The sequence below is a fragment of the Protopterus annectens genome, chromosome 10.part0 (genome assembly GCF_019279795.1).
Source record: "Protopterus annectens isolate FY-2018-M chromosome 10.part0, PAN1.0, whole genome shotgun sequence".
Classification (NCBI taxonomy): domain Eukaryota; kingdom Metazoa; phylum Chordata; order Ceratodontiformes; family Protopteridae; genus Protopterus; species Protopterus annectens.
This window is the reverse complement of record NC_056744.1, coordinates 1,164,715,914-1,164,741,787: the sequence shown is the minus strand read 5'-3', so window position 1 is coordinate 1,164,741,787 and position 25,874 is coordinate 1,164,715,914. Positions and strand designations below refer to the sequence as shown.

Genomic DNA, 25,874 nt, shown 5'->3' with positions numbered 1-25,874 from the left:
CTACAAACACAAAATGGGCTGTATCATGTTCAAGTTTATGTTTAAATAGGGCACTTCTAGGTCACTTACAATTAATATCACGCAAATTAGTAGCAATTCCAGTCTTAAAAGACCTAGAGGTTCGACCCACATAGAAAGCACCACATTGACATATGGCCATATATATCACCCATTCTGTTTGGCAGGCAATCAAATATCGGATCTCAAATACTTAGGTGTATTTACTGAAGTAAAACATTTTTTTGAAATGACCTTACAATATGTGCAATTGTCACAATAGGTGCTTCCCTTATGCCCATCTTGTCTAAATCTTTGCTTACCCACCACAGCTATCCCACCTAACCAGTAGGATTCCTCTCTATTTTCACTACACCCACCCCACTCCCAAACCACACCCACTCCAATCCCAACTCTATTTCCCACCTCTACTCTTACATTCCTAAACTTACCTGCTCCTATACAAACATAACTCTCTTATATTCATAAATATTTTATTAACAGCATATCAACTCTACATATTCCACACTCCATCATGCCTTCAAAATCCTCATTCATTTCATTTTTATTTCTACTTCTCCTGAATTTATCCTATCTTTACTACCTCACCAAACCCCTTAACTTTCACCATGCACAATCTCTCCATGTCACCAACCACCTTGACTCTACCATACTCACACACTCCTATTTCTCCACATCTATATCCTATAAATAACCTCCTACTTTTCCCATACAAATACATTACCCTTCAAAAACATTTTCCCCCCATAGTTACTAGCAGATTCCTTAAATCCACAATAGAATCCAATCTACCTATCAAACTGCCCATCTACCTCTAAGCCACTCTTGTATCTAATTTCCACTCTACTATCTGGTGATATCCATCCCAACCCTGGCCCCTCCACAGTTTCCTCTACAGACAAGTCCATTTTATTTACTTCCTTTAACTCCCAAAGTATAGTAAACAAAGTTCCAAACCTTCATGCCTGGCTCATTCACAATAAACCGGATATCCTAACAATCTCAGAAACTTGGTTAAAACCCCATATAAAAGACTCAAATAATTCCGCCAAACTATTCAATCATTAGAAAAGACAGGCCCCATAAAAAAGGAGGTGGAGTGGCTCTCCTATATTCATACTCATTGTCAGTTACCCCCTATAACAAACTCATTCCACATTTCAAAAATGCTGAACTACTACTCACATCTCTCCAAATTAACTCACAAACACATTTGTATAGCCTCACTCTATATCCCCCCAGGAGAGAATATTTCTACACTTGAAGATATCCTCTCTAACAACATTAGCAATGAAACAATAATCCTTGGCGATATGAATATTAACTGGGCTTGCATTCAGTCTCCTAAAAACCCTCTTAATATCAACCTTTACAACTTTTCACAGCTTATCAACTCCACAACATACCCCTCTAACGGCAGCATTCTAGACTAGATTCTAATCTCTCACCCCCACTATTTCTCTGACAGTGGTACTCTACCTGATCCCCTTAGTGACCACATACCCATCTTCACACAGACTCCCACTACTCCTGCACCGCACCCATAATTTTATTACTATCTGTAACCAAAAAAAATTTGATCCAACAAGCTTCTCAAAGTCTCTAAAATCCATAAATTGGAACTGCCTAAAAACATCATCTCTAGATAACGCAGTTGCCCACTTCAACTCAATATTCCTACAAATACTTGATTCTCATGCACCCTTAAGGACTAAGTTAAAACTAAAACAGCCCCCTGACTATCCAAAAATACACTAGCATCCATGCGACAAAGAGATAAAGTCTGGGCACATTACCAGAAAAACAGATCCCCCCTAATAAAATTCTTCAAAACAGGGTAAAAATTCCGATCGACAAAATTACTTTTCCACACTCCAAAATAGCAATAAATCAAACCCCCAGAAATTCGGGAAAGGTATCTCTACTCTCCTCAACCCTAGCAAACAAAATACCCCTACCCCAGACCTATATCTGGCTACACAATTTAATTCCTTTTTCATTGAATCCATTTCCAAATTAACATCATCTTTCTCTAACACCACTACACTCTCAAATACTCCCCCAGCACTCCACCCGGCACCGTCACTACTCCCGCATCTCCACTTACTAACTCTTCTCCCTCCACATCTTCTCCTACTCTAACTACTTCATTATCTTCATCTGCCCCTAACCCCCCCCAACACTCTCCCTCTTTCTCATTAAAACCTATACCTACTTCCACTACAAAGAAACTCCTTCTGAAAATGAAGCCATGTACTAATGCTCCTGATAACATCCCTTCTTACTTTCTTAGCATAGCTGCTTATGCAATTGCCTACCCTATTAGCATTTTAATCAACCGCTCTATCCTAGAAAGTACAGTACCCCAAACCTGGAAAAAGGCCTACATCAACATCATCCCTTTGCACAAAGGGGGCAACAATAACAATGTTACTAATTTCCACCCCATTGCTATCCTGTCTCCCATCTCTAAAATCTTCGAAAAATGTATTCATCTTCAACTCCTTCCTTACCTTTTAGAAAATCACCTACTAACTCCCACACAACATGGATTCAGACCTAATCACAGCACTGACTGCCCTCCTCTCCTTCCTTGAAACTGTTAAAGCACGTGACTCTGGCCAAATTGTTTCTACCCTACTACTCAACCCCTCCAAGGCCTGACACTCTCTCATAACCTGCTTCTAACCAAACTCTCAAGACTTAACCTATTTCCCTCCTCCTTGAGCTGGTTCAACTACTTATCTAACAGACATCAGGCAGTAATATGGAAAAAGGCCACTTCCTCATTTCTAAACACCCCTACTGGGGTACCCCAGGGGTCCATACTGGGTCCCCTTCTCTAATATATTTAGAAATGATTTCTGCAACTCTATCACATTCTCAGACATCATCCAATATGCAGATGATTCCACTATTATATGCTCTGCCTCTTCTATCCCCTCACTCCTAAAATTGACCCAAGAAGCTTTCACAACCACTGAGCAGTGGATGAAAAGAAATCACCTTGCTCTCAATGCCACCAAAACCAAATTAATGCCATTTTCCCCCTCTAAAGCTGTCTCCTTCGACACAAAACACATTCTCTATCACTAGTCAAAATAATTCACCTCTGGAACTAGTGTCAGGACCAAGCTACTTGGGGTCCAAATTGATAACCATCTCAAATTTAACTCTTACCTACAGCTAAATAATAAAAAAAAAAAACCACCAAAAACTTGGTATGCTATACCGGCAAAATAAATACCTCACACCTGCTGCCAAAAATCACTCTACTTCATTTCTTATCCCCTCCCTTCTCTACGGAGCCCCACTCCTAACTAATCTACAGTCCTCCCTAAAAACCCAACTTTCCTCTTGCTATAACAAAAATCGCCAAGTTAGCTACCAACCACAAGTCTTCCTCACACCACTGTTCCTCTCTCCATATACTGTTCCTCTCTCCATATACTAAAATGGCTAGAGCTTCCCAACTATCTCACATACACTCAACTGACTCTTGCTAACAAACTCATTTTCAACTCCTCTCTCTGTCCCTCCCCTTTCATCAGCTTTTAAAATGCACCTCCCTTTCATCAGCTTTTAAAATGCACCTTCCTGATAGAATATTGAGGCCCAACAATCTAAATCTATTAGAAATCTATAAACCCACTCGCCCCCCAGGGAAAAATCTTATATTTTTTGTCCTTGCCCGCCTTTGGAACTCTCTATCATCATCATCCATCCGCCCCACCCCCAACCACTTTATTTTTAAAAGATTTCTTCATTCCCACATAGTATCCAAGTGGGAATGCTCTTGCTCCCACCCCACATAACTAATTTACTTGCAATCGCCAACTTCCTTCTTTGCCTTGATTCCTCATGCATTCTTCCTGATTATTTACCCATAACTAATATACATTATCATTTCATATTATAGGGAAAACTGCACTAGGCCTCACCTCCTAAGTGCTTCCTTCATAAATTTCTGTTATTTCACAGAAGTTTCATTCAGTATTTCAGAATATGATACAAACTCAAAATATTTTTTTCATCTATAATCTATTAATTTTATCTATTGTTCTTTCATAGTTATTTCTTCTGTATTTACTTGAAATTGTTTTCTGGTGTCAAAATATTTTGTATTATACAAAACTATAACAAATTAAAAATTATATAACTAGTATGAATTACTTTTTTGTAACATACTTCGTTCTGGAGCTTTTCTCCCCAGGACTCCATTGAAAACGGGTTCTTTGGCCCAATGGACTATCCATGTAAACCAACTGCAAATAAAAGATCACAATTTCTATCCATTTTTTTGTACCAGGAGAGAAATTCACCACTATTTTTACCTAGTCTATAGCTAAAGGAACAGACACTGACTCAATAAATCATCTGATTTTATAATATTCCAGTATTTATGATTTTTGTAATTTTATAAGTATTGGTACCATAAGTAGTCACAAATCTAATTTTGGGAGCAACATAAGAATTTATCTTAATATCATCTGATCGTGAAGTGTACAGCAATGGTTCCCTTTTAACCTGCACAGCTTTATTGCATATTGAATCAATATGGGCTTTATCATAACCGGTATATATGAACCTCTCTTTCATATCCTGTGCTTCATTTATAAAATCAACATCATTACTACAAATGTGGTGTAGTCTCTGAAACTGAGCCATCGGTATATTAGTAATTGTATGTTTAGGATGGCAACTACTGGCTTCTAAAAGGGTATTTTTTCTAAAAAGATTTCCTATATAGTGTGACCATAGTACCATCCAACACCTTTGTCACATTCACATCCAGAAAATCAATGGTACATGGTTCTATTCTGTCTACAAACTTCATACCAAACTCATTAGAGTTTAGGTATTCCACAAATATATGCCAATCTTTCAAAATGCCAGTCCATACTCTCCAGCAATCATCCAGAAAATGGCGCCACATATTAAGATATTTACAATGCAACAATGCATCTCCATATATCAAACTACATTCAATGAAGCCCATAAAAAGGTCAGCATAGATAGGGACAAATACTGAACCCATTGCTGTACCACTTAACTGCAGGTAGCAGTCATTCCCAAAATAAAACACATTGTGATTTTCTTGTAAATTTGATTAGTTTGGTACTAGAACACAATGTTCTTCAGAGTATTTCCCATATTCCTTAAGCCAATATCTGCCATAATTCCACCTGTATGAGGAATATTAGTGTATAATGATTGTATTTCTAAAGTACATAAATAGGAACTGACAGGAACTTGTAAGTTATCAATCAGTTGAAGAAATGTGTTTGTATCTTTAAACTGGCTCTAACCATAACTAGAAGGGGCTTTAACTGAAATTCTAAATATTTTGAAATAGGTTCAGTCAAAAATCCCCTACCCGAGACTATAGGTCTACCTGGTGGGGAAACTATCGTCTTACGTATCTTTGGAAGTATGTAAAAATTCTGTTTTTTTGAATCAGTCACCAAAAGTTCCTTATATAAACTATCTGTAATAACTCCCCTTTCTTTACAGAAAGTACACCATCTATATTTCTTTTAAACTCTTTAATGGGGTCATGAGTTATTTACTATAGGACTTAAGTTTCACTTGGTTGTTTCATTACTTCATTAGTATATTCCAAGTGTTCCAAATCACGGTAGCACCCCCCCCTTATCAGCCCTAACTACTAAATCCTTATTAAACCTAAAGCTCGAGTGCTTGTCTCTCATCTGGACTGAGGTTCGAGCCATGATGTTTAAAAATAGTAGTTTGCCGACTATGTAAGTTTCTCAAAACTAGTTCTTCAAATAATCTTACTTTAGCTTCATAAAGTGGATTAAAATTAGATTTTTATCTTAAACTCAGGGGGTGGAATACAACTTCCATCTGTTTTAGCAAAAAAATACTTCAGGTTTAACTACCTACAAAATCTTTACATCACTATTAATGTTACATTCAGAGACAGAAGTCGAAGGTACATAGTTCAAGCCTTTAACATACATTTCTCATTTTTTGAGAACTCCACGTTGTTATCAAATTGGCTTGCTGAAAAACACACAAACACAAACACACACTGCTGAGTAATTGCCATCACAGACAGACACTGCATCTTACGGCTGCTGAGTAATTGCCATTAATGTGTCCGACTAACACAGAAAAATCAGCAGCAATTAAGTTTTAACACAACATCCATGTGCGTTATTTATTTTAACGCAACACCTACATGCATTACTTAAATTTATGCTTCGTGTGTTAAGTAAGCAGCGCCAGGTCAGCTTCACTTGATTGTCTCCCTTGTTTCCAGTCTTTCTTTCATAAGCGAAAAATGGAAGTTGGTTCAAATGGAATGACACTTAGTCAGTGGCAAAATCATGGGGAATTTATGAGAAAGGGACTACTTTTGAAGTTGGTTCAAAATATAAATCAAAGGTGGCAAAAATTATTTCAAATGGAAAGTGTTTTTAAAACTAGTGATCCCACATTCTGCAAATATTGCAAGAAAGAATTTAAATATCATTGTAGCAATTCATTGCTAAATTATCACCTGCATACCAAGCATGCATTTAACACTCACGATGAGCCACCAACATTGGCGGCATAGTCAACTAAACGTGTCACCAGGCATTAGTTGAACTTAAGGAGATGACAAAACCAATGGATCAAAGTACATGATTAACGCTGATGCAAGATGGATTGCGGAGAATAGTCTACCAATTAAAACAGTCTCGGATGAAAGGCCTTCAGGACGTTACTAGTGTCACCAGTGGAAATCTGTCATACTTTGTCTTCCATATCTGTCATTTGCAATTGCAGTGATGGTTTGTATGAGAAAGAGAGAAAATAGTCTGGTTATGGGCAGGAGTTGAATTGGCCATCCGTAGCTCATGATAGCTACGTCGTCGTTACTTGTCGTTTCATTGACAAAAATTGGGTTTCTCACTAATTTGCACTACGTGTTAAGCAAACTGAAGAACGACACTATTCAGAAAACTGTGTAGAGCACTTTTCATCAGTGGTGAGATCATGGGGAGTTTAGAAGAGAGTGATTACATGCACTGTCAGTGCCAAAAGTAATGCGACATCTGCATGCTCTGTGCAGCACACTACCTTCAGTTATCTATAATTAAAGCAGCTGCAGAGTCTGGAATTGAAGGCCTCCTAGCTAAATGCCACAATTACAGCAACCATTAACACAGTCCTGAGAACAGTGATGTGTTGACAATGCAGCAGGTGCAACTGTATCAGCCACAGGAGAAGTAAATTCATGACACTCCCAAATATTGGGATTCATCTCTTCAGATAATCAAACGACTTCTGAACAACAAAGAAGCTGTGCTGAAAACTCAAGCGCAGCAAAGCCACAAACACAGGCTCACTCTACCAACTGGGCATTGAGCAGTTAGTTTCCTGCTCAATGATGCTTCCAACCCTCTGCCACCTTGAAGTAGAAATGGTCGTATCCAATGAGGACCCTGCTAAAACCATCCATTTCAAAGATGCATGCTGAATACTTTTGTGAAGTCTAGAACCTTTTCTCTCATCCATTGCTTCAGTGACTAATGAATTAGTCAACCAGGCCATCAAGGCTGGATCTGCCCCTTTGGCAAAAACTGAACTGACTCAGGTAAATAAGCCTCAACAGATAAGGCTGGTAAGGCTTATAGGTCTACATTTGCCCAGATTGGCCGAAACCCCACATTTGTGAAGGAAGGACAAACATAGCAGTCCTCCATTCATTCGATATAAACTCTCTTTGTAGGCTAATACTAAAAAGGATCTGGTGGGGTTTGATCAGGCATGTTTCAGGCTGGCCAACAGGTAGCTCGGTATGTTATCCAGACACACAAAAGTAGTGTTCTTGGCCTTGGATAGTGTCTTGAGGACTTGTTCCTGTGAAATTTAAAGGGGAAGTGCAGACATTGACAAGAGGCAAGGGGTGGGGGAAGTTAGCCAAGCAGATACATCTAGTAGTGTCCGCAGGCTTCGAGTACATGATATTGTGTACTGTTAGTTCAACTAAATTTTGAACATTTCTATGGTTTTTGATGTAGGAGAAAATTGCTTTGCGATTGTCTTTTGCCTGGGTAGCTATATTTAAATCATACCTAGCTTTGACAGATTTAATCGGGGCCCAAAACTGTTAAGATTTGAGACAATTTTTAGTATATCCACAAACAAATTTAATTGTGCAATGGGCCCCTCCCCCCTTTATTGTACAGCTTTTATATATTTATTTATTTTATTTTATTTTACATTTGTTGACCGGGCTAGTCTAGCTGGAGACATGGGGAGAAAAGCTCCAAGAATCATACAGATTTTTTTACAAAGTTAAAAACAGGAGTTATACAGATAATAGAGAGATAGCAATATTACAAAAAAAATTTCTTCCTCTTCAAATAGTACAAATTGGTGTTACCATGGTCATTTTGTAAGGTACAGAGTAGAATTAACATGGTCATTTTGTAAGGGACTGAGTTATAATGTAGATATATACTTGTAAGATATATGCAATAATGTAGTTTATTGATACATAAAAGGTAGCTAGTAAGGGATGAGGTGGGATAAGTGAATATGAGAAGATTTAGTCAGGGTTAGTACAGGTACATAGCCAGTGATTGTTAAGGTAGAGTTTCAAATTCCTTTTGAAAAGTGAGAGAGAAGTTTGAAATGTGATTTCAGAGGGAAATTTATTCCAAAGTTTTCCTACAGAGTTAGAGAACAAAGACTCACCTGCTGTGTTGTTGGGTTTAGTAGTACTGATTAGTAGTTTGTTAGAGGAGCGTAGAGATGTGAGGTTTTTATAAGGTGTAATGAGGCTAGAGAGTACTGGGATATTGTTAGGTAGATATAGAGTCGTATGGGCTATTATAAGCTGGTGATATTGAAGCTGATTAAGAAATTCAAGCCAGTTTATAAGATTAGACTTCCACAATAAGGATTTATTTACTCTGGAGGAGGACATATGCTTCTATGCAGTGATTTTAACATGTTAATATAATTTTGTGGTGAAGGACTTGGTGGGATTCCTAGGGTGAAGGGAAAGTTGAACTTTGACAGGTCATCACTTGGTTTTAATAGATTTGTCTAGACAGTCTTTGCATAACAAGTTACTGGAGGAGGTTTCTGGCTTCAATGTTATGGTGAAAATGACCAAATTGACTACAGAGGGCCTAACAACTGGTGGGAAACAGAGCAGTCTCATATAATAAAGAACCAAATCCAGGACTGTTGCCACTTGTTGGGGTACAACTGATCCAGTGAGTTTTATTTATAAAGTCCAGAAAACTCTGGTAATACACGTTTAGGGAAGTAAAGGTTTCCCAGTTAAAGTAGAGGCAGTGAAATCCCGAGAGAATGTTTGGCCAAATGCTTAAGGCTTCCACAATAGCCAGATAAGAGTCATAGGCTGGGGGGGGGGGGGTCAGAGTGGGGTCCCATAGTTGCCTACAGTGACATGGGGTTTTCTTAACATGTTGGACACTGAAGTTCCAGGCTGTTATCATGCTTAATTTGTCTAGAGATGCAGTTACATTTTACGAATATAGAGACACCACTGCATTTAGTGCCTTCATCTAGTGCAACTAGTTTGAACAGGAGCGCTAAATAATCCTGAAACTTCAAAAAATCCTGAACACACACAGGATACTAACACTTGCTATATTCCAGCACAAATACACACAAAAACAAAACAAAACACAAACCATATTGCTCTTCTCCAACTTTAAAATGGGGGGCAAGCCCTTCTGCACCCCCACACCACCTGCTACTTAAAACATATCATCTCCGAGATTGCACAGTGTACTGAAGTGCAATCCTGCAGTTGATATATTTAAGTAGCAGGGGGGGGGTGCAGGGTGTATAGTTGAAGGGTAGTATATTTCTGTATGTACTTGCGCTGGAATATAGTAAGTGTTGGTATCCTGTGAGTTCAGGATTCTGCAGCACTCCCGTTTGAACATATGGCAAATGATGAAACCTTGCCCTGGTGGGATAGTCTCAATATTCCTGAACTAGGAGCCTGTGATAATGTACGTATCAATACATTCTAGGACAAGCAGTGGTTGTTTTCTGTTTTGGCTCCTGGCATTGAACAGTAATATCTTGAATTTTTCCAAATGTTGTATATACTGGAAGCTTTTCTAAACTGACCTTTGTCTAAAAATGTACTATGGGAGGGTGGAGACAAGGCCTTGTGGGGACAGGTATAAGCCAAAACAGTTAGGCCCGTCTACCATGTCCTCCCAGGCAGATATATACTGTTCCCCCTTTAAATGACACCCATTGTTAAAAGTCAATCATTTATGTTCATGGTGTAGCACCTAAGTGAAGGTAAAGTGAGTCACAGGGCACGTTCATACCTGCTGAGGACACACATTCTGAGTGCTCCATTATCTCTCTTTTCATATAATCTAAGGAGGTTCAACTGAAGTCGTTTACTGCCACACGTACTATGATCAAGTCATGTGTGTACCTGTGGTGAAAGGACTTTGATACATGCAATATATGGCAAGCCCTGGCCCCTGACAAGCAGCTGAACATGATCTCTTTGTTTTGCCTGCTGAGTGGTGCATCCCTCTCTCTCACTAGAATTTCCAATGAGTAGGACATTTGGTTGTGTGGAGGTTTGCCAGCCGAGACACCACGAGTTACAGGTGCATATGTTGTGATGGGTGCTGCCTAAGTTGAGTGCATCTGTTGTGATGTTTGCATCTGGGAAGCCTTTGAAGTTTAGGCAGACTGCACTTAAGAGACTCAACATATATGGATCTGCACTGCATGAGGTGGGTGTATTGTTGTGTGATACTGGGTGTTTTTAACAAGTTGTTTGGCATTAGTACCTGAATAAGAGGACCTTGCCTTCAGTGATATTGTACTAACTACATACCTCAGAAATTATCGGTTTACTTAAGAAATAGTCGGCATACATAAGACAGCTGCTATGTTGTCTCAGGATGGCCATTTTAACCATGCTGGCTATACAGAGTGCATACCCATGGTTGTAGATGCTTACTGAAAGATGTAATGGAAGGGGATTACAACTCACTTGCTTGGGTGCCAAATGAGTCAAGACTTTGACCTAGGTCTAAACTCATGGGGCAGTGCTCCTCTAGGTCTAAACCAATTGCTGGTCACGCAACTAAGTACAAAACTCAGAGGTTGGTTTACAAGGAAAAATAATTTGAGCTAATAAGTACCTGCATCAATACAAGGCACCCCCCCCCCCCCAAGTGTGACTACTTCATACAGGTACAGAAAAATCAAAGCAAGCAAAATAGCAGTCTAGCCAACCAAAACAGCACATTCAGGTTTCTTCAATACATTTTAAAGCACAAAAAGAGCCTTCTGCAGATGAAACTTTTCTAAGTTTTAGATCACTCAAAAGTAGCAAAAAGTGCAGAATCTCAACAAGTAACACTACAAAACATAACCACCACTTTAAACTATCAAGAAAAAGTGGAACACAGCAAACCAATATATATTACTGGCTTGGAGGAGGCTAGAAAAGCAAAAACACCATTTAAAAGGGCATGGTCACCAAGTCAAACCAATGTGACAGAAACCAGGATTAAAACTAAAATAAAAAGAAAGAAATCCCACTACCTGCATTTAACTTGTTATGGAGAAAAGAAAGAAAAACAAAGAATATGCCCTTTGCAAATCATCTTTAAGTCACTCTCTTACAAGCAATCAACAATCCGCATTGTATTTGGTGAGAGAGAGACATCTTGGTATCTTTGCGAACAACTTTTACAATAATTTGCACAACCCCCAAAAAGTGCAATATAATAGTGTGAGGAAATCATATACTAGGTTAAATTAATTTTTATTTAAAACAGGAAAAACTCTTTGAGAAACCATCAGATAAAAATAACACATGCAAAGACCTGCAAAGAAATAATATAAAATGATTCAAAATCCAAGCTTCTACAATGGCAGAAACTCAATCCCCCCCAATCAATAAATCAGTATTTTGCAGTTTTATTTGCTGAACCAGTCAACAGGCACAACACAAGCTCAGGAAAACAAAGAGCGACAGTTCAGAGAGAAATGGAACTTCCAAAACAAAACGTGTGAATTGTAGCACTATTTACTACTCATCTGCTCATGTATACAAGCTTGCTTCAACATGTGAAGACTGAAATCATGCAATTGTTACAAGGAACAGTTTTCTTTTTGCAATCAACATTCAAATGGAATACGTTATTTCCAGATCTCCAAACAAACAATGATTTAGTTATAGCCAGAGATTGTGTGATTTTTACCTATTATGTGCATCTCTGCTGGAATACTGTTAGAATATCACAAAACACGGGAAAAAAGGTTGCTAGGATGCTTCCACTTTGACTCTTGCCCTTTCCTTTCTACATCTTCCATCACATTAGATGCTAACCTTGTTACAGGAGTGCATGTAAAGCTAAAAGGACTTGAAAAGCAAGAGTAGTAGACAAGTAGATTATTAATTTACACTGAAAAGTAAAATATTGGTCTAAATCTTTTTCAAAAGGAGAACTTTTCATAAATCCTATGTCTTTATGTATTCCAAAATGATAATGTACAAAGGCTATACAACATGACCATTAGAAGTATTAGTTGAGAGAGATATCTCACTAGTGAGAAAGTCAGTGTAAACAAATATCCATAACACTGGGAGTTTTAATTTAATTCTAGAATATATATTTAATGTTACAAGCGTTAGGCAAAACATTGGAAGGAGGAAAAAAAAAAAAAAAAAAAAAAAAAACACGGCCCCATCTGCAGGCATCTCACATCCAAGGGAAAATACTGAGATGAATACAGATAGGAAACCCACGACCAATAAAATTATTAAGACTTATGAAACATTTCATGGTGAAATCTAACATTTGAAACACCTGCTTTTATGTCTCATTTGTAAGCAGCATCTAAGTCAGTAATGACTACCCTAGCTGTTCAAGGAGCCTCTTGTTAAGTCTTTCCCAGTAAGTTCATATGGCACTCAAGAAAAGGTATGAATTATAGTACCTTTTAAGCAACAGCAGTAAAGCAATAATTCTAATATGGCTGCTGGGACACTACTTACCAATGTGCTTTGAGAAATACACTGGGTGTTATGAAACTCATCCCATCCTTACGTTTTTGTATTGTTATTCTTAGGTGTGTCTGGTGTGTGTGTGCGTGTGTGTGTGTGTGTGTGTGGGGGGGGCAGAGACTTTCTCTATCTTGTGAGTTGGCCTACAACTGTGTCAACGATCTTCCTACATCCTAAGGGACAAAGTGAGTACTGTCTTTGGTACTAAGGGACAAAGTGAGTACTGTCTTTGGTACTAAGGGACAAAGTGAGTACTGTCTTTGGTACATTTAAGCTTTTCATCAACTCTGCCACTGACTAAACAGATTTAACTAGGTCCTAACATTTTAGTCTTTGAAAATATTCATTTCATACTGATGGGAGCAGAGCAGTATTTTGCTTTGGTCTTGAAAAGCATTTTCAGCACAAAATGCTTTCTGGTTACCCTTATAGTCAATATCCCTACAAGACTTTAAAGACATTTATGAGGAAATTGAAAACTCCAGAGGGAAACCCATTATCTTTGTTACATAAATCAAAATGACCCGACAAGCTACTTTTGAAATATGTACACGATGCGGGGAGTGCCTTCTGTGTGGAGTCTGCATGTCCTCCCCACGGTCAAATGGCCTCCGAAAGACATGCGTGAATGGGCATGCCTTAGCTGAAGGTTGGGTGTCGGGCTGGCAACTCGGCACCATAAAAATCTGCTGCCAATCATTAGTGGACCGGAGTTCCGCTGTGGCAACCCCTTACCGGGAAAAGCTGAAAAGACAAACAACAACACGATGGCTAAAGTGAGGTGGTACAACAGTCTAACGATGAGAAAATGTGAAAAGTGCAGGTACATTTCAGAAGAGCAGTTGCATTTTATATCAAAAGGAGATTACACATGAAGCCAGGAATAAGACTAGGAAAACAGACATCAAGCAGGAAATGGTGAAGAGGCAAGACCAGATAAACAAATGTGAAAGCTCACAGAAATGCAACCACTGAAACCTGAAGTGTGCCTTGACATACTAAAAATATTTTTCTCGGAGGATACTGATGGCGTTACCCCCACAGCTTCTGATATGGGGGGGGGTGCTAATATTTGCTGTACCTCTCTAGAGAATCACAGTCCGGTGTGTGTATATAAGTACTGATGCAACATGTAGCACACTCACGTTTGGTTCTGAAGACACCAGAAGGCGGTGTGTTTTATTCCCAGAAGACTTGATTGCTAACACTGCACTGCTGAGATTATCATCTTTTAGATGGGACAACAGGACTGGTAGGAGCTCAGGTAGACTTAAAACATCCCATGGTTCCCACTGAAAGAGTAGAAGTTCCAGGATGCCATGGGCAATCTTCTCCTACAGTAGTATAAATTTTACATTTGTTGACCGGGAAAGTCCGACTGGATCCATGTCCATTTTCAGCAGAGGCACAGGGAAAATAGCTCTAAAGTTAAATTTTAAGCAAATTATACGGCATATACAGAAGCATTCAAATTTAGTACCACATTCACTAGTAACATAGGACTGAAGCTTAAGATTTAATATTTAAATACAATTTTTAATTTTTAAATTTATTTAAAAACATTTTAAATACATTATGTAACAGCCAAAAGGGAATAACCTTTCAACAAAGAATAAATAAAATCACATCACTTCACAGTTTTGCGATTTTTTTTTTTTTTTTTTAATATTGAAATGTTGATTACAGCTGCCTAATTTCTGCTTAGTAAGTTACAGATGGATAACAGACACAACATAAGTTAGCTTCATGACTTGTAACTGAAAGGAAAATGGGGGACTTGCAGGCCAAAAAACTATTACGTTAAAGACTTATCATCTGAGAGTGGCAAACACCATTTACTTGCACAGCATGGAATTTCTGGGAAGGAAAAGTGCCGTTTATTCAACAATTTAAATGTAAAAAAATGTAGATACACAGATGGAGAAAGATGCATTCAGAATGTGCAACCTTGAAACTGAAAATACTGAGATGATGGCCAATGATGAAATTCTTTCTTTAGGAGATCCCATCCCATTCCGGAGTCTTAAGACAGAAGCTCCACCAGACACCATCATCACCCTTTAACCATAATTAGTGTAATGAGAAACATTGCTGTAATTGGAAAACTGATGTTTGCTCTACATACATACATATATATATGGGTCCCCTACATACAACATACTTATATATGGGTCCCTAAAACATCTAAAACCCATAACATCTAATTTCATAACGTTGAGACCAGAACATCTAAAACCCAAAACATCTAAAACCCATATCGAATTTCATAACCTCTGACACTACAAATTATATGAAAATAACATCCTCTCCACATGTAATGACACCAAACTACCAAACACACTTTTTACTACATTTCTGCAGGGAGGCTTGAAACAGTGGTTAGGAAATTAACTTTTTCCCACTGTAGTGCGATCTTATAGGTTCACAGGTAGTACTAGCCTATCGGCCCAAGGGCCTACGCAAGTCTAGCCAATGAGGTTCCCTGGCTTACGCCGCCCAAGAAAGTTATTTTTCAGTGCCACTGTCGAGCAGAGGCACAGAAGTGATCCCTGGGGTGTACTTCCTATTTCCCATCCACTCATCAAGATTTTTCTTGAAGAGTGCTAATGAAGAACTTTGCTGGACATAGATGGGTAGCCTGTATGGGAAGTGTCTGGGACAGGAATCTATCCCTCTAGCATGTCCTGCTTATTGTGGTGACAAGGTTTAGGTCCCTAGAGCATGTAGTTTGGAGGGATTGGGATTTCTTTAAGTGTAGCATGTCCAACAGATCTGGGTAGTAGGCGATGCGCTACGGAGTAAAGCTGGAGTTTGAGGCGGTCAGTGTATGGCATTTGTTTGAGGCTAGTAATCCTCTTTGTGAGGTACTTCTGTGGCCTTTCCAGCTGCTGCAGATGTCTTGTGAGGTACATTCCAAAAGGGGCGTCGTACTCTATAATGGGTCTAAGTTGTGTAGAGTAGAGGGGAACAATAACCTCTTTTTTTTCCTGGATGAGAACCCTTTTATGAAGTGTGCCATGTAGAAGGACTTCCTGACTACTGTGGCGATGTGACTATCAAAGGAGAGACTACTGTCCACCTGGGTCCCAAGTTGAACCCTAATATTTTCCAGTACATCAAGAAAAGAGGAGTGGGAATCCTGGGGCATGCTGGGGGATCTGTAGCAAGCTACAAATTGGATTGCAGTTTTGCCCAGAGTTGGTTGCACTTGGTAACCTCGGATGCATTATGCTGAGCAACTAACCTGGAGGTGTGGATATCCTTAATGAATATGGACACACCTCCGCCTTTGGTGTTTTGGTCCAGGTTACATGGCCGAAAACTGTGGTAGGAGTTATAGCCTGGTAGTGCAGGGGTGCTCTCTGGAGCCTTGAACCAGGTCTCAATCACTGCACAGATATCGATATTCTCCATTTTAAGGAGTACCTCGAGTGAGTGCATTTTGAGACTTCGACTTCTAGCATGGAGTAGTATTACCCTCAGTTTTTCCTTGCCTATTATGGTGGTGAAGTTGTTATTTGAACCTTGCCTAAAAAAGGCACTATAGGGGCAGCAAGAGCCTTAGCCAGTATCCAGAATCCCAGGGGCGACAGGTGCAGGCCATCTGTGGCAAAGCATCGTGGTCTGTCGACCATGTCATCCGAAGCAGACAGATACTGGATCCCCTTTTGACACCAGAAGCTTAGCCAATTGTTGAAGTCAATCATTTTGTCCTTGTACTACGGTATCATTCTGGGTGATGGCAGAATGCTACTCGGGGCTAGGGTCATACCTGGCTAAGCTACAAGATCGGAGAGCTCTTCCATGTCTCTTTTCATGTAGTCCAGGGAGGTACATCTCAGGTAACTCACACCAACATGGATACAGAGTCATATTTGTACTTGTGGAGTGACCTGAGTGCGCGGGTTGTGTGGCGGATCCTGGCACCCGAAAGGCAGCTGACAGTAACCTTCTCCTTGCTTAGCCTGGTGAGTGGGACATCAGTGTGCCTGACTATAGAGTCACCTATGACTAGTGTGTTGGGTACGTCGTTTTGCCTTATTGGCTGTGGTTGAATGGCACACTAAGTCTGTGAGCTATGTGTCATTTAGGTTGTGTTGGGGGATGGAGTTTGTTTGTGTTTCTGCTTTGGAGGTCTCTGTTGCTTAGACAGATTATTATTGAGAGCCTCCGCAAATGTTTTTGTGTTACTATGTGTGGATTTTGGTGGTGCAGATTTAGTGTGACTATGTGATGAGTGTAGTGTGGTGCAAATGTTTACCTTCTCCTCATGACTGTCAAGTTCAGTCTTGGTTGGAGAGAGCTTTACCTCCAGTTTGGCTAGATAAGCGCATCTCTCGCAGGTTGTAGTGTTGGCTGGTAGGAGAAGAGGGTTGTCTGTGTACGAGGCAATTTCTACATTGCCTCAAGATGCCCAGATCAGATAGACAGGAGAGAACACTAGGAGCTGACCCTTGGATATGCCGGAATAAAAAACTATTTTCCTCTAGATAAGTGAGGAAAGTGAGTACAAGAGCTGTTTTTCTCTAAGCAAGTGAGAAAAGTAAGTACAAAAACTGTTTTCCTCTAGGTAATGAGGAAGGTTGAGTGCTATAGTGATTAGTAGGTTATTTAGTGCTTACAAGTTAAGCCGCGGTGGTACAGTGGTAGCATTGTTGCCTCACAGCAAGAGGTTCTCCTGTTAGATTCTCGGCTGGAGTGCCTTCTATGTGGAGTATGCATGTCCTCCCCGCGGTCGAGTGGCCTCCGAAAGACATGCGTGAATGGGCGTGCCTTCGCTAAAGGCTGGGCGTCGGGGTGGCAACTCGGCACCATAAAAAAAAAGGCTGCAAACCATTAGCTGACTGGAGTTCCGCTGTGGCGACCCCCAATGGGAAAAGCCAAAGAGACAAACATTTAGTGCTAACAACTGCTGAGCATGAATAAGCAAATTTAAATGCTAAAACTAGGAATCTGTATCTGCACTAGACGAGTTACAGGACAGAAACAAGTGCAAATGCACTTGATATATTTAATTTACGAGGGTGTGGGGCGTCCCTCATGGGAGGTGCAGAGGGGCTTGCCCGCCTGCAGTAACATAGCTAAGTGTGTGTTTGGTGTCGTTACATGTGGAGGGGATATTATTTTCATGTCATTTGTAGTGTTAGATGTTATGGGTTTTAGATTGTCTGGTCTCAATGATACGAAATTAGCTGTTATGGGTTTTAAACGTTTTGAAGTAGACATATATAATATACACACACATATATATATATATATATATATATATATATATATATACACATATACACACAAACACACACACGTTATATACATTACACACACGCATATATTACACCAATTAATCTCAATATTTAAAGTTGAAGGTGCAAGTAATCAGCTACCATAGAAATTTGGTGAACAAACAGAAATGAACAGCTACTCTTGGTTAAGTGGGATACGAACAGACTGAAAATTCCAAAAACCGTGGCCACACCCTTGGCAAGCAAAGGCATATTGCGGTGTTAATTTATTTATTTAACATTTGTTGACCGGGAATGGCCGACTAGGTTCCACAGAGCCTGTTTTCAGCGGAGGCCCGGGGAGAAACGCTCCAGATGCATGTCTTTGGAATATATACATATTTTTTTTGTATATACACACACGTGTGTGTGTGTGTGTGTTTTTATAGATATTTCACATGGCCTTTTTTCTGGGTACTGGACTGCCTTGTCTGATATTACGGTAGGGTCTGGGACTTTGTCCTTTCCTCACTGTTGTGCTCTTGCAGTGTGTGTGTTTGTTATGTTTATTATGTATGTACGCATGTATGGATACAAGTATATTTTCATATCTCATTAGCAGGGATGTGGGGGTGCGAGCACTCTGCTTAAAATAATGTTTCAATCAACCTGGTCTGCTTTTCTGTTTTGAACGTTCACTTTTTCATGAGATTATATTATATTATATTATATACAAACAGAGAAGAAAAAAAAAGATATGCACATATGTCTTACTAAAGAACAGACAATCTGACTGAAAGTATACAAATCATGGATGTACACATACCTCATGTTTTTATTCTACCTAAATAATTTTCCTCGTTCAGAATCGCAAAAAATGAAGTCCACTTACACAAAGTGCCTTTGCGGTGTCTTCTTTGTTTTATATACAATTAAGCCTAAGGAGAGGCATTATTGAAAGCCTTTACATGTCCTCAGTGTCTTACAACTGCAAAATACCCATCAACAAATTCTATTTAATGAAAAAATTGTTATACCAATACACAGGTTCATAGGTGTGTACTAGACTAATGTTTACAAGCCTAGCCACAGGATTACCCTGGCATCGTACCACCTGACCTTAGTTGCCCAATGCCTCTGTCGAGTAGAGCTACTAGAGTTATCCCCGGAGTGAATTTTCTATTTCCCATCCACTCAAGATTTCTCTTGAAGAGGGTCAGCGAGGTGCTCTGCTTGACATGTATGGGATGATACAGAATTAAATGTCCATTCCAATTCACAGAAATGGGTACTACAGCTACAAAAAACTGCTGTATCTACTCCAACAGACATGTGAAACGATTCAGCTCTTTCCTGAGAATGGTACATCCTTTTACTGCAAATATATACAAGAAAAACAAATATGTTAAGTGTCATTATTATCTTTACAGTCATTATTATCTTTACATGAACACCAGAAAGACTGAAGACAAACCTCGTGTGTTTTCCCAGTTAAGGAAAAAAAAAGTTTGGTGTGTATTACAGGACACGTATATGGATACAACAGAAGCACATGGAGACACTAACAGTGACAGACGTAAATTAAAAATACAGGAATAAACGCATTTTTCTACAAACATGGACACAAACATAAAACTGAAGGGACTACTACCAGCCTACTACGCTAATAGCCACATTGGGTCTGGGTAGTCACTGAATTGGTTTGAACTTGCATTCTAATACATGTGACTAAGTGGGCGAGCACTCATGATCTCAAAGTCAATCTAGGTACACAGACTGTAGATTACTTCAAGGTAAACATTTGGTTGTTTGTTACATTTTACCCCTTCGTTTCTTCCACCCCAACTTTTTATGGTGTTTTACTGTACTATTTTAAATATACCCACCGACAGGAACTAAAGAGGATCAAGTCAACCATGACCTTGGGTGTGCGTCACTTGATCAATACCACTTCGTAAGTGCGAGATGCAGGTCATTTTCAAACTATTCCAATAACTATTACAAGTATAACACTGAACCAAAACAATTCAGCCCCAAACAATTCCAATATATTCTCGCCATACATTTACTTAAGGTTTACAAAAACTGAAAAACAAAAGAAAAAAACAGTATACAGCTTTCAAACTATCCGTTCCATTACTACATCACACAAGTCAAGAACATCTAACTACACGAAAATCAAAATGCTAAAGTTATTTGCCAGACTAAAACAAATACCCAACCACCAAAGACTGCAAAAACGTACACAATAAACCAAACAGAATATATCCACACTGTATATATTTACTAAACACTACCAGTAAGACATCACAGGCCTTAAAGCACCATGCACAACAGTTAAGCTGAAAAATAAAAGATCAGCGTGCACACATCTGTTTTTGTACTTAAACTAGCAGAATCTTTTTCACCTCTTCGGGCTCTCCTCCGTTAGCAAGCATTTTTTCCTCTTGCAAAACCATGACTGTAATAACACTACTTTCACCCAGCAATATTGTCACTCTTTCACCTGGAAAACCTTCAGCTCGGGAACCGGAACTAAATCTTTGCCAGGTTACGTCCTATCCAAAGGGCCCGGATACATGAGAAACATAAAGGTCTTTCATAGTAGTCCTTTAGAAGTTAACAAATACTTCCGGAGTACGAACTGTTTCTGAAGATATTTTCTTCTACTTCCTTATCCAAATGTTATTATAGTTTCTTTCTTTTGGACCTAATGCATTAGGCATGTTTCTGGATATTGTGTCATTTTATGCAGTGCGAAATGGGTAGTGGATTTGCAGCTGAGCTTTAGTGTGTGTGTTTTTTTTTTTTTTTGCAGGCACCCTAGATTATTTTTTAAACTATGTATACAAACGTGAGCGATGTAGAAGAACCTTTCACGCTGTACAAACTTTGTGCAAGAATTGTTGGTATCAACATGCAAATATTTGAAAAAGATGTTTGTGGTAAGTTTGTCAATTGCAATCAATTTGCATTCTTTTTTTGCAATATAGAAACTTTACAGTTTCTACGAACATGTTTTCTGATACGTTTCAGCATCTCCCAGGATTGGCCATAGTAAATTGATTGGTCTTATAATGTACTGTCCACAGCTCAGAAGTTCAATAGCTATTAACATTGTATTTTTGTTCTCAGATTTTGTATTAAAAAGTTAACAATTAAGTAACAGAATATAGCATTTTAGATGTGTATATAAATTAAATATTAAACTAATGAAAAAAGAATATAAAAACGCAAGAATGGCAACTATTTAAGTGTCTACAATATATCAAAACTCTAAATATTCATGAAATAGTCTTTGCTATTGACATATTGGTGACCGTTTATTTAGCAGTTCTTTAAATTTCATCATGGTGTTGTAAGAAGTGGTAATTCTGGTTGTTTGTATCTTGATTGTAAGTTTTAAATGACAGACATCGGTTGCAATATTTATACATTCTTTCAGAGTTGGAGTTGGTTTGTTTTTCTAGTTCTTGATGATTACTTTTCTTGCAATTTTTAAAGTGCTCCATAGAAGTGAGTAATTTATTTATTTATTTGTATTTTTTGACACAGAGAGGCATTGGAGTATTAAATAAAATTAATGATTTAAAGTAAATTGATCATTAAAGTCTGTAAAAACATTAATATAATCCCATGTGGTGCCAATCTTCTTTAATATTCAACTTACATCTCCAGCATCATACTTTTTTATACATTAATTCAGTTCTTTGAGGCATAATGAAAATTTTATGCACGAATTTCCAAGAGAATAACTTTCATTTTAATGAGGAAGTAGTTTGTTTTGAAGATGATAGCATTGATTTTTTTTCTTCTTCACTTGAATAGTAACTATTTATGGGTTTGAAATAAACTCAGTAACTTTCATTGTAATATTTTGTAGTATTTTTAACCACGTTATATAGTCTGTATAGAAGCCCTTTCTCCAATTTGTTCTGATGGATCAAAATAAGTAAAAAAAATCAACGAACTTAGGAGCAGCACTTTTTACAGATAATTGCATTAAGTTAATTTTATTTTTTACTGAAAATTTACAATTTTGGGTATCTAACCACATTTCCATACTTAAAATAATTTTTGTCATTATATATTCTACAGTTTGTAACTTTTCTCTATCCATCAGCTGAATCCAACAGATCACTTTGTTTTACTTAAATGCAATCGTAGATGAATTAATTATACATATGTTCTTTTGAGTATGTTATAGGAAACAGGAAAAATATGCTTTATAATTAAGTAACATTTCTGAAAGTAGTTATCATGGAGATATAGAAATCATTAATTAATTGGCTCAGATTATCTGACATATAATCGTTTACTAACCAAACTAGATTATTGTTTACTATTTTATTTTGATGTAGGTATGTCAGACAATTTGATTTTATCCAAATGCTTTCTTGTATCTCTTTCTAGTCAGCAGTATAATTATTTGATCAAAGAGAACTTGTTTGTATAACTGATGATAAAGAATATAGTTCTAAATCTGGTAAACCAATGCCACAACAAGACCAGTCTCGTATGTGATGATTTAGAGCTAATATAGATTTATTGCGATACCAAAGGAATCTAAGAATTAAGGAATTGAATTCTCTTGTATTTTTTAAAAGGAGGGAAAGATAGTGATTGTATTTTGTATAAAATTTTTGGTAAAATCATTTTTATTAAAGAAAGTCTCTCTTCCATAGGGAAAAAAGCTTGTTCCATTATTTATACTGGCTACGCTATTATAATTCAAGTGTATTTTTTAGAAGGAGGGAGAGATAGTGATTGTATTTTGTATAACATTTTTGGTAAACTCATTTTTATTAAAGAAAGTCTCTCTTCCATAGGGGAAAAAAGCTTGTTCCACTATTTATACTGGCTACGCTATTATAATTCAAGTGTATTATATTTTTAATATTTTCTATTAGTGTTATCCCTAAATATTTTTTTATCTTCCCCAATATATTTAGAAAATCTTTCTTCCATGTCATGAGTACTGGAAATTATAGGTAATTTTTATTTTGTTTTCAAGCTCATATTTTTTCTGAAAAATCTCCATTGCATAAGAAACAGCATTAAGAGAATTTTTTATTATCATTTAGAGTCAAAAGAATATCATTGGTGAACAGTAAACTTTTAGAATTTAAATTATTTGTGTGCCTTTGATATCTAATCTCGATCTTATGTAGTTTGCAAATGGTTCCATAATTAAAGAGCAGAGGTGACAACAGGCAACCTTGCTTAGTTCCCTTAGAATTCAAAATTGACTTTGAAATATATGAACCTATTTTTAGATAAACAAAGGAGTTTTTGTGAAGAAGATTTGTAAGTTGTAACAAACTATTTAAAAATTGCATTCCTCTAAGACCTGGAAAAGGATTTTCCAGTTAACTCAAACGTACTGTTAGTGAGTAAGATATCTTTAGTATTAAATATTCTTTTAATGTTATCATAGTTATTGCTATTTGTTATGAATCCAGTTTGATCATTATTAATCAGATATGGAAGAAATTGTTGAATTTCACTAGCATGTGTAGCCATAAATATTTTATAATTAATGTTTAATAATAAAATTTGTTTCTTACTTTTTAATTTCTCCAAATCTTTTGAGTTTCTAATACCATGATGGGAATGGACCCCATTCCTAAGTCAAAGTACGATTAAAGTTCATGAAATTAGTATTGTTTTACTCTTAATGTCCACAAGTAGTGCTCTTCGCAGCACCTGCAATGTGCCCAGTAATGACTCCTTCTGTAATTCGGAGTTACATGTATTGGTAGCATATCCAAATATGATTATAGACTCTTTTTTTTTGTAAAACCTGTTGCTGCTACTACTATTGGAACTGTCTGGGTATCGTTCTTCCACATTGCTCTCGTTTCTGCCTGCAAATGCTGATATTTTATGACTTTGTGTGTCTCTCTCTCTCTCTCTCTCTACGAAAGACACTGTAGTCACTGGGTGTGGCGATTTCAATTATCAGTGCTATTTTTGTCTTTTTCTTGGACCACTATATCCAGTTTTCTAGCGTCTATCTTTTGAACTGTTGGGTGATCTCATGTGATGTAGACCTCTTCATTTTCTGTGATGCTTTGTGGTTCATGTTTCCAGTGTTTTTCAGCCTCTTCAGTACCATAATGTTTGCACAATCCCCAGTGCAACAGTCTTGCCACATTATTATGCCTTTCACTGTACAGTCCTTCTGCCAACCAGCATCAGGGTCAGCAAATGTTTCCAATTCGGTTTTACAGAACCTTTATTTGTCTGTTTATCCCACATGTTCAATGGACTTTGTAAACCAACTTATATGCAGCCCACTACCTTGGGTCGCCAATATTAACTTTTCATCTCTTGATTTGAATTTGTCTCTCCTCAACCATTGCTGCATTTGTTCATGATCAACATGAGGTTCTTCCAGAAGTACTTGCAACTATGTAGCAACACCACAAATGTTCACGGAGGATTAATTGCCTTTCTAAACAATGTTAAATCAAGAAGCAAATAAAGGAAGGCACAAACACGACTAAAAAACATTTAATGTAAAGTAAGCACTTTCCCGTCAGGTTCAACGCTTCTTCAGACTTTCTAAAAAAACATGCTCAATACATCTATTTAAATACCATTCAGTTATTTCATGTCATCCAATCACAGTGCTAGAACCATTGAAAATTAATTAAAAATAAATAACCCTGACATTAAACATCTCTTATACATTTACTGTGAAAAGATTAAAAAACATGTCACATTCAGTTGCTGCCTGATTTTTATCTACTTCTGGTTTGATTTCCATTCCTGCTTAACACAGATATGCTTCTGCTAGATTAAGCAGAGAACTCATCTTAGATTTATTCTCCTCATGTTTCAAAATTTTCACTACGTTTGGGTCTTGTGTGGTCAGCAGTTATGTGTGGAGTCCCACAATTGCAGATCTATACATACAATCGGTTTCAAGGAGGCCTATTACTCCTTTGGAATATATAATCTTGGTATGCACTGATTTTGTATAAATCATTTGGTGAGCATGAAGCATCCTTCTTGTTTTCCTGTCTAATCTGGCTTAACATGTTTTGGGACCAGTCACTCAGTCCAAAAGTGTAAGTTAGGACAGGAAGAGCAAATTGGTTTGTAGCTTGGATTTTGTTCCTAGAAGGCAGTGCTGTTTTCAGGATTAATTTAAGTCTTCTGAAGTATTCCTTACTAAGTTTTATTCACATTTGTTTGTGTTTTATTGTTGACCCTTCATCAGTTCCCAAATAGTTATGCACTCCTTCTTGCCTCAAGTTCTTTTATATCACATTCTTGTTCCAAACTGATGTTTTCCTGATGTTGCAGTTTTCCTGCTTTAAAGGTTGCCTTTGCACATTTATCAAGACCAAATGACATTCTTATATCATCTGAAAAAGTTTTGACAACTTGCAGTTGTGCTTTTAGTGTCTCTTCTGATGAGCTATACAATTTTAAATCATCGACAAAGAGAAGATGTGAAGTCTTTACACTTTTTGTTTTCTAGGAGCCAAATTATAGCCATGGCTTAAGCTGTTAAGTAGACAGCTTAATGGGTTAAGGGCAGGGTGGAATAGCAGTGGTGACAGAGTCACCCT

At 37.8% G+C, this 25,874-nt stretch overlaps 2 protein-coding genes across 4 annotated transcripts in view; one reads left to right on the top strand and one right to left on the bottom strand.

The window, feature by feature from the left end:
* LOC122813535 (cytochrome b-c1 complex subunit 6, mitochondrial) overlaps positions 1-20,847 on the bottom strand; it is a 159,737-nt gene extending 138,890 nt beyond the window's left edge. For both annotated transcript variants that reach the window (XM_044085907.1, XM_044085908.1), the window contains exon 1: positions 20,700-20,847. In XM_044085907.1, the coding sequence (XP_043941842.1) occupies positions 20,700-20,750 (51 nt within the window). In that variant the 5' untranslated portion in view covers positions 20,751-20,847. The remainder of the gene's footprint in view (positions 1-20,699) is intronic.
* A 76-nt stretch (positions 20,848-20,923) lies between these two features.
* Positions 20,924-25,874, top strand: part of LRRC41 (leucine rich repeat containing 41) — a 600,929-nt gene continuing 595,978 nt past the window's right edge. The window contains exons 1-2 of one of the 2 annotated variants that reach the window (XM_044085905.1): positions 20,927-21,013; positions 21,110-21,236. In XM_044085905.1, the coding sequence (XP_043941840.1) occupies positions 21,134-21,236 (103 nt within the window). In that variant the 5' untranslated portion in view covers positions 20,927-21,013; positions 21,110-21,133. Of the gene's footprint in view, positions 21,237-25,874 lie in introns of both variants that reach the window. The other variant, XM_044085906.1, reaches the window with a different exon arrangement.